General features: G+C 32.9%; 1 protein-coding gene across 1 annotated transcript; it reads left to right on the top strand.

The window, feature by feature from the left end:
• The first annotated feature begins 63 nt into the window (after nt 1-63).
• LOC134243915 (probable ATP-dependent RNA helicase DDX27) lies at nt 64-8,089 on the top strand. The gene is made up of 15 exons (XM_062726158.1): nt 64-176; nt 1,141-1,221; nt 2,995-3,108; nt 3,260-3,347; nt 4,280-4,350; nt 4,599-4,691; nt 4,825-4,930; nt 5,175-5,348; nt 5,549-5,699; nt 6,020-6,261; nt 6,578-6,714; nt 6,937-7,035; nt 7,155-7,237; nt 7,386-7,480; nt 7,851-8,089. Exons 1-15 carry the CDS (start codon nt 75-77, stop codon nt 8,072-8,074), a joined length of 1,860 nt encoding a protein of 619 aa, XP_062582142.1. The 5' UTR covers nt 64-74; the 3' UTR covers nt 8,075-8,089.
• Nucleotides 8,090-8,975: the final 886 nt, after the last annotated feature.

The raw sequence follows: 8,975 nt of genomic DNA, 5'->3' as shown, positions 1-8,975 counted from the left end.
GATACTTTATTTTACTTCCTAAAAATTTTGATTGTTAATACTACGAAAATGATTATAGAAATAACATTTTAAAGATGGCGGATTTGAGGAAACTCGGGTTCATTGGGACTATTGGAGATGACGAAGAAATATCAGTCGAACCAGAAAGTTCCGAGAGTGAAAACGATGAAATTCAGGTGACTTGAGTCGATATTACTGAATTAATATATATGTTGAAAATCTCACGGTATTTTAGCACGAGAACAGCCCAGCAAGAATATGGTCATACCCACGTGTTTTTGTTTACATCTGAGGAATCTTATATATTTGGTTGATACAGTTTAATCTAATTATTTTCGCCATGATGTAATTCGAGAAGTTGAATGAAAAAACGTAAAGCAATGGGGATCTACTGATCTGTAGCTATTAAAAAAAAAAAAAAAATGGGATGGACAACCAGACAGAAGACATGGCAAGAAATTGGCACTGAACCAAGTACCACTTTTATTGCCATATATGTCATAGAACAAAGGTGCCACCCATTGAACACAGTGTTGTATTTGTGGCAGTCAGTCGGGTTCAATTCCTGGTGGCCGGATACCTCAGTTGGTACAAATGCAAAAAGTGCATTTTTTTTCTATTAATTTCCATATGTAGAAACTGCAACCTCAAAATATTAATTACTAATGGAGTGTTCCTAATGTAGGAATTTAATTGGTTAGATGTGTACTCTACTCTATAGTCAATAACTAGTTCAGTGGTTTGTAATTCCTGTGTGTGTCCCGTATGTTCACTCATTCCTCCTTTCCATACAACACTTATGTAGAAATTTTAGCTGGACTGTCTGTCTAGTGTCATGGGCCTATATGTTGTGTGTAATTGTAATATTTGCAGGTTTTTGACGTCTTATTTCAACATATGTTTGTCATTAGATATGCATTTATCAATTTTCATTTTATGTTTTACCACTGGCTACAAATCCGGCTAAAATAATAGCCACGGTCCTTTAACTACATAGAAAAAAATTCTACAGGAAATAAAGCTTTGGTGTGATGTCCCGGTTTATTAGAATTCTCTTTTTGTAGTCTCTTTATATTGACAGCTACCTGAACATTTTTTAAGCTTATCTTTAATGTTTTGTTTTCTTTGTGATTTTTATAGACAGCAAAGAAACAGAAAAAGAAGAAAAAAGCAAAGACTAATGACAGTGAATTTAATACAAAGTTCAGTTTTACTGACCAGGTACTTATGCATTTCTGACTTTCACTTTAACTTAAGTAATGGATAAGCAATTTATTATTTATAAGCAGGAATGAAAAATATCTGCAACTTTGTTTATTTGTGTTAATTACCTTAAGCAATACATATATATAATATGTTTTACGGTGTGACCGTTGGGGCGAGCGCAGTTGTACTTTCAAAACACTGTAAAAAATTGATCAGCTATTCACACAAAGTCGCATGACATCTCACAGTTGTGATGTCATTACGCACGGAGCTCGTTGGAGTAATTAAAGGCATCTGGTTTAAACTATAGACCTAGAGCAATTTTGGTCGAAAAACATTGCAGAGTTATTTTTTGTTTCCATACCGATATATTACAAACTGAAAGCCTTTTATGCTTTACGTTATTAACACATTTATTTATTTATTTGCTCAGGACATTGGGTTTGATCGCCAGTGGCAGAATAGCTCAGTTGGTAATGCAAAGAGTGCATTGTTTTTTAATATAAAATTTTCTCAATGTTTCTCTGTATGTTAAAACTGCAATCTCAAAATATTATGCCAAAATGTAGTGTTCCTTATGTAGAAATTTTAGCTGGACTGAGGACAGCGGCCTGGATAGCTCAGTGGTTATAGAGCACCTGACTAGTAATGCAGGAGTCCCGGGTTTGATTCCTCGTTCAGCCATATGTTTTTTGATTATAATTTATATATGCATTTATGAATTTTCAATGTATGTTTACTCATTCCTTCTTTCTATATTAAGATAACATATACCATTTTAAATTTTAATTAATTTAATGTCAAAATATATAATAGAAAAAAATTCTGCAGCAAAAAGAAGAGTTGAATGTCTGAACCATGCATCTTGCCAGCCTGCATCTAACTTTTCTCTCTATAGTATCTTGATAATGACAGTTACATGTACCTGAAATCTGGATCATGTGTTGTTGATATTGAACTCCCAAAAGCATAATGCTGGCACAATCAAGCGAGGATCTCTTCCAATGTAGATATTCATTTGGAATATTGTATTCATTTAAAGCCGCTGTTCATGACATTTTAAAGTCATTTAAGCAAGGCCAGTTTTTGTCCTTACTCAGCTCCAGGGAATCTCATCAAAATAATAGTATGAGGTGGAAGAGGCAGACATTGAAAAACAATGATATAGTCGGACGTCATGAAACTAAACGGCGACAGCTCTTGATGATCATATAATGACAATAATAATGTCGTTTTTATTTTATAATAATTTGGCAAATAATGAACATATCAAGCTAAATTTTTCAACATTTTTTTATTTATTGTTGTTTTATTTTCCAAATAAAATTTAAAGGCACAGATTACATAGTTCCAATTTTATAGCCTCAGTCCACAAACTTTTTGATTACCCCTCGTATAAGCATTTTGTAACCTTAGCTTTATTTTTGTTTTCTTTATAATTCTTATAGACAGCAAAGAAACAGAAAAGTACTTAAAAAGCAAAGACTAATGAAAGTTTCATTTTGATATCTAAAGTTCTTGAGTTTTAACCGTGGTACAAAATGCATTTTAAAATTCACTTTCACTCAAGTTATGGATATGCAATTTGTTATTTATCAACAGGAATAAAAAAAATATCAGCAACTTTGTTTATTCTTGTAAATTACCTAAAATAATAAAAAAAAATATATACAGATGAGAACCTTTGGGTGGCAGACTGCATATCAAATATATATACCAAAAATTAAAGTTCTCAAAAGAAAAGTATTTTACAGAATTTCCTTGAATATATGCATTTGTATCTTATAGTATGACCCATCTGCCAATTTTGATTTTGATTTTGCCCTGCGACATGCGAGAAGAAAACAACATGCAACAACTTTAGATGAAAAGATAGCCAAAGCAAGAAAACAACAGAAAAAGGTGTTTTAAATTTTATTATTTCTTAAATGTTATTGTATTGAAATTTTAATTCTATAAATTAATGGTTCATTAACAGCCACTATTTTAAGTTCATTGAGATATTCTTATTGCAACAGGAAATGTAATGTTAGTTTTCAATTTTTACTTAAAGGGAGAGAAACTGGAAGAAATTATGGACAGTGATGAAGAAGATATTGAAGAGGAAGAAGATGAATCTTCAGATGAAGAAATGAGGACAGGTGTGTTGTTTTTTTCTTTGAATCTTTAATCAGAAAAGTACAGTCTATTTCATTGGTTTTGAGCATGTCACATACAGGCAGACAATTTGTGATATATTCCTTGTGTGAAGGGTGACAATTGTGTCGTCTACCTTTAGATGACATGAAATTGCACAAATTAGTGTGCAGACTGAGAGATACAAATATTTTTCCTCCCTTTAGATGACAGTAAATTAGCATAAGGGAGCATGCAGGTTGACAACTGTGTTCTTCTCTTTTGATGAAAAGAAAATGTAGTAAAAGAGACAACTCATATATATAATTGATATTAGTGGGATCATCCCACTAGGATATGTGAACAATGTATTCAGACAATAATGTTAAGTTTTCTGCTGACATATAATTTTTGAAAATACTGTAAACCAACTTTTATTTGCATGTGAGAATTTTCGTGAAGTTCACGAGAGCCTCGTCGTCGCGAATATTTCTCGCCACAAACCGGTCATTTAAGAGTATGTGTCTATTAAAACAAATCTGGAAAAGGCATGATTGCGAAAATTAATCGCGAACCAATTTATCTCTGGTAAATCGTGAAATAAAGTTGTCGCGAATAATTGTTGGTTTACAGTATAGAATCAGAGTAATAAAGGGATAAGAGAACAAAACAAGGTTTGATTCATATCTTCTTCTCTATTTTACTACATTAAGATTTTTATAGGATCATAAAACTATATTAACAGGCAGTATAGAAGAAAGACATCACATATTTATCAGAATTGAGTAGAGTTGTCACCCTTAGACACACTCAAACTGATAATTTGTGATGTCTCCTTTCTAAACAGTCCATACTTGACTATAAAGTGATAAGATAAATATACAAGTACATGTATTTCTTCCTCAATCTTTTTTCTTGTAAAGATATTGGGTAACTTCTTAAAAATATATTTTTTCAGACACAATCAAAACAAAGGAAAAGAAAAAGAAAAAAGGAAAAAAGAAAAGACCTGGCTCAGACAGTGAAGAAGTAAATATTGTTTTCTAAAAGAATTCCTGGCTTAATTTATTTTTTCAGTGCAAGTTATAAAATGAATTAAAAATCATCTAATGTCTTGCTATTAAATGCTCCTGTATTTCTCGCAAAACCATTAGATTTTGCATATGTATTCATGAAGAATGAAGTTGAGTGTTGAAATCAATTAAAATTTGAATTCTGAAATAATGATGAAATCATGATTTTTGGGAAGTTGGAATTATTTTTATGTATATTTTAAGGAAAAGGAAAAAGTGGAGTTCTCAGAAACTGTGGATTCTTATGATGAGAAATTGACATTTCAAGACATGAATATCTCGCGGCCATTAATGAAGGTTTGAATATACTTTAATTTGACATTGGGAAATTTTTTTTTTACATATGGAGAGAAATTATGGTGCTGTTTTTAAAATTTAGTTTGCACCTTAAAATACAGTGAATGTATTTGTTCTACTATTATTTTGCTAGGGTCTGGGTCAGATGAATTTTTCTAAGCCCACTCCAATCCAGGCTGCCACCATTCCAATTGCACTCCTGGGTAGAGATGTCTGTGCCTGTGCTGTCACTGGATCAGGTAAAGATGCTTTAAAAAATTAGAATTGAGAATATATTGTATCAGACACATTCAAACAATATCAGTGACATACATGTGTGTTGCATTTGAACTCTTATGAAAAAGGATTAAAAAAAATATATTCATGACTTATCAGTGGCATTTGTTGCATTATAATACAGTCTTTTAGAAGTTTGTTTTCTTTAAATCAGTAGTTTTAAGTTTAAATTAAGTGATAACTTATTGCATTTTTTTATCTCTCCAGGTAAAACAGTGGCCTTTATGCTTCCTATTCTGGAACGGTTGCTGTACCGGACACAGCAGGAGGCTGCCACCCGAGTCCTGGTTCTGGTGCCGACCCGAGAGTTAGCGGTTCAGGTTCACACAGTGGCCAGGCAGTTAGCTCAGTTCACCAACATAGAAACAGTGCTATCAGCTGGTAATAAACACACTCTCCTTTTAAGCGTACCCTTTTCTCCATTTATTCTAAGAAAATTTCGGAGGCTTTCCCCCAGCACTTACATTTTACTTCATTTCAGATAGATTTATTTGATTACCGGTATATTATTTTTCTGTAGACTTATGTAGTAATGTGATTCATTTTTCTGTGGACTAATTGCTCAGAATTGTGATTTGCAGGTGGTTTAGACATTAAAGCACAGGAGGCAGCTCTACGCATGAATCCAGATGTTGTTATTGCCACCCCTGGTAGACTGATAGACCACTTACACAACTCTCCCAACTTCTCACTGAGGAACATAGAAATTCTAGTATTAGATGAAGCTGACAGGTAGGATTTGCACAGGAAAGTAATTTACACCCATTCATGCTTGCCTTGTATATGTGTGTTCCCTATAAGATTGTTTTACTTCACTTCATATAATGTAAGAAATAGGATGGAATTCAGATTTCAATGACTGATAAATGCTTTTTAAATATTTACTGAATGTTATTTTTTTGAGACTGAGTAACCACTGACATTTATTGCTTATATTTAGACATTGATAGAAGGCTTTTCAATGAAATATGAAGTATTCTGTATAAGACTAGATACATGTACTGTTTTGTTCATCAAAGATCCAGATATAAATGTCTCTCTTTCCTCCTCAGAATGCTGGATGAGCACTTTGCGGAGCAGATGAATGAGATTATCCGTCAGTGTGCCAGATCCAGACAGACCATGTTATTCTCGGCCACCATGACAGAAGCCGTGCAGGATCTGGCCTCCGTCTCCCTGAAGCAACCAGTCAAAATCTTCGTCAACCAGAACACAGACGTGGCCCTGGGGCTCAGACAGGAGTTTATCAGGATACGACCCAACAGGGAGGGGGACAGAGAGGCCATCATAGCATGTAGGGCACCTTTATGTGTACAATGAATAAAATATTGTTTAAATTGATTAATGTGTACACAGCCAAATGTGTCTCAAGGGAATTTCATATGAATATTATGAGAAAAGAGTCATCTGTATTATAAAATTTTGCATGAATTTTATGAATTTTAAAGGACAAGTGTGAAATTCACACAATTTTTATTTTAACAAGAATTTTGCATTTGACCGTGAATACAGCATTGAATCTTTGTAAAACAAAGTAGTTAGTAACTAATATTTTAGTCAGCACAGTGTTTTCATCTGTATATTTAAAAATACATAAAATTGTTTTACAGCATTAGTCAGTCGTACCTTCAGAGACCACTGTATTGTGTTCATACAGACAAAGAAACAGGCCCACAGAATGCACATTGTTCTCGGCTTACTGGGCGTCAATGTGGGCGAACTTCATGGCAACCTGTCTCAAGCCCAGGTAAGAATTCTTTTAAAATTTAGCTGACTTTTTGGAAAAGATTAGTTTACTTTTATCAGAACTACACATAAATTTAAATCATATTCTCTGCTAAGTTTTGTGTTGAGAAACGACTCTTTTCTTTCACATTAATAATTAAATCTAAAAACAAAGTCTTTACCAATTTACCCTAGCTGATAACAGTACAGTATAGAAAACTAGAGATTTTCATTGCTATTTCAGAGGTTGGAGACATTAAAAAGGTTTAAGGAATCAGATGTAGATGTATTATTAGCCACAGACCTGGCAGCAAGAGGACTGGATATTGAAGGTGTCAAAACTGTAAGTCATTTTCTTGCTTTAAGAACAATATCATGATCTTGTCAAATAGAGTGGTGGATGTTGATTTATAATGTTACATACATTGTATATCTGATCTAAAGAGATGTTTTCCTTGTCAGGTGATAAACTTTACCATGCCCAACACCATAAAACATTACGTCCACAGAGTGGGAAGAACAGCTAGAGCAGGCCGCAAGGGGAGGTAAGTAATTCATTTGTCACAGATTGATAGCATACTTACAAAAATTGTAGTGGTAATTTTTTGTTTTGGAAAAGGAAACTACATCAGCAATGATTTTTTAATGTATTTCATTTTATTTTTAGTGTATTTTATTTTATTTTTACTCTAGATCAGTAACATTGGTCGGAGAGCAAGAGAGAAAACTGCTAAAAGAGGTTGTCAAAAAAGCCAGAACTCCACTCAAGACGAGGATCGTACCTCAAGGTATGCTCACACTATCCAGTATGCAGGATATTTAGAAATCAAGTATTGTAACATTGAAGCATTTGTTTATGAGAAATATTCTTATTTTTTGTGTCTTTATTTACTCCCAATACTGTATCTCTTGTCATAAAGCACATAAAAATTGGTGTATTTACATTTATATTTAGAATTTTTGTACATCAGCCAAAAAAATTACTTGGATTTCAAACTGGGACAAAAAGTTTTTGTGAATAATTCTTGAAATTTGTATATTGTAGTTCATTTCTATAAAGTTAAATTCTTTTAAGAATGTGAAATGCTAAAAAAAGTAGGAAAGTTCTAAAAAGAAAAATCATACATATTTAATACATAGAACATCAATCCATTTCAGAGGTGATATCAAAGTACAGAGACAAGATCAAAAAGTTGGAAAAAGACATCATAGAAATTGAGCAGCTGGAGAAAGAGGAGTCATTCATGAGGGCAACAGAAAATCAGATGAATAAAGCCAAGAACCTGCTGGAAAAGAAAAACGGAATAGACGATCAAAAAAGATCATGGTTTCAAACACACAAGGAGAGAATGCAAGAAAAGGGTAAAAATGTACTGCTCTAAAATGAATGCATTACTTTCTATGATGTCAAGCAGAGCTCAATTGTCATCTAACTGGCATCCAGTCTCAGAATTTTAAGCATCCGAATGTGTCAGTAGATGAATCCACAAAAGAAAATAGCAGTAGCAATACATCAATATCCCAGAAAATGCTCACAATGAATAATAACTTCAGAATAAAATTGCATCAATTATATCTACAATTAATTCTGGTGCAAACCACAGATTGTTGATTTTCACATGAGAAAAACGTAATAGTGTTGTGGATGAATTTCTAAAAAAGCGGTGTGTTGAATGACATGAATAACAAATCAGAAGTATAAAAATGAAAGATAAAACCCATCAGGTCATTAAATAATCACAAAATGACATTAATATAGACACCAGAAGACTAAAACAAATTCAATTTTCAAATTCATAACTAATTTTATAAAAAAAAAATCCAAGTTATAGACCTTTTTAAGTCACCTGAGTCACTCAGGTGACCTATTGATATCTGTTTTCATCCATCATGCGTCTTGTTTTTAAGAAATAAACAAGAATGTTAAAAAAGTTCTCTGGGATATGAACTTTTTAGTTGGTCACATGATCAAATCCTGTGAACCCAGAAGGGCTTCTCAGTTGATTTGATCATGTACTAACTAAAAGTTCATTTCCCAGTGAATTTTTTAACATTCTTGTTTATTACTTATATTTACTTTTGAGACGAACTCTGAATAAAACTGCATATATTACACGAACGGGCCACCGTATTGCTATGTTGTGACGCGCAATGCATTAGAAGTTGTTTGGTTAGAAAGTTCATTTTGCTTCAACATTTGAATATTTTATACAATGGTGTTCAGCAGTCCAGTTCAAGAATTCTGTGTTTATAATGTAAGAACAATGATACCCACTGAGAATA

The sequence above is a fragment of the Saccostrea cucullata genome, unplaced genomic scaffold (assembly GCF_032062105.1).
Source record: "Saccostrea cucullata isolate Sc308-1 unplaced genomic scaffold, CSIRO_AGI_Scuc_v1 ctg1760, whole genome shotgun sequence".
Taxonomy (NCBI): Eukaryota; Metazoa; Mollusca; class Bivalvia; order Ostreida; family Ostreidae; genus Saccostrea; species Saccostrea cuccullata.
The sequence above is the reverse complement of the archived record's forward strand: the minus strand, read 5'-3'. Positions and strand labels throughout refer to the sequence as shown.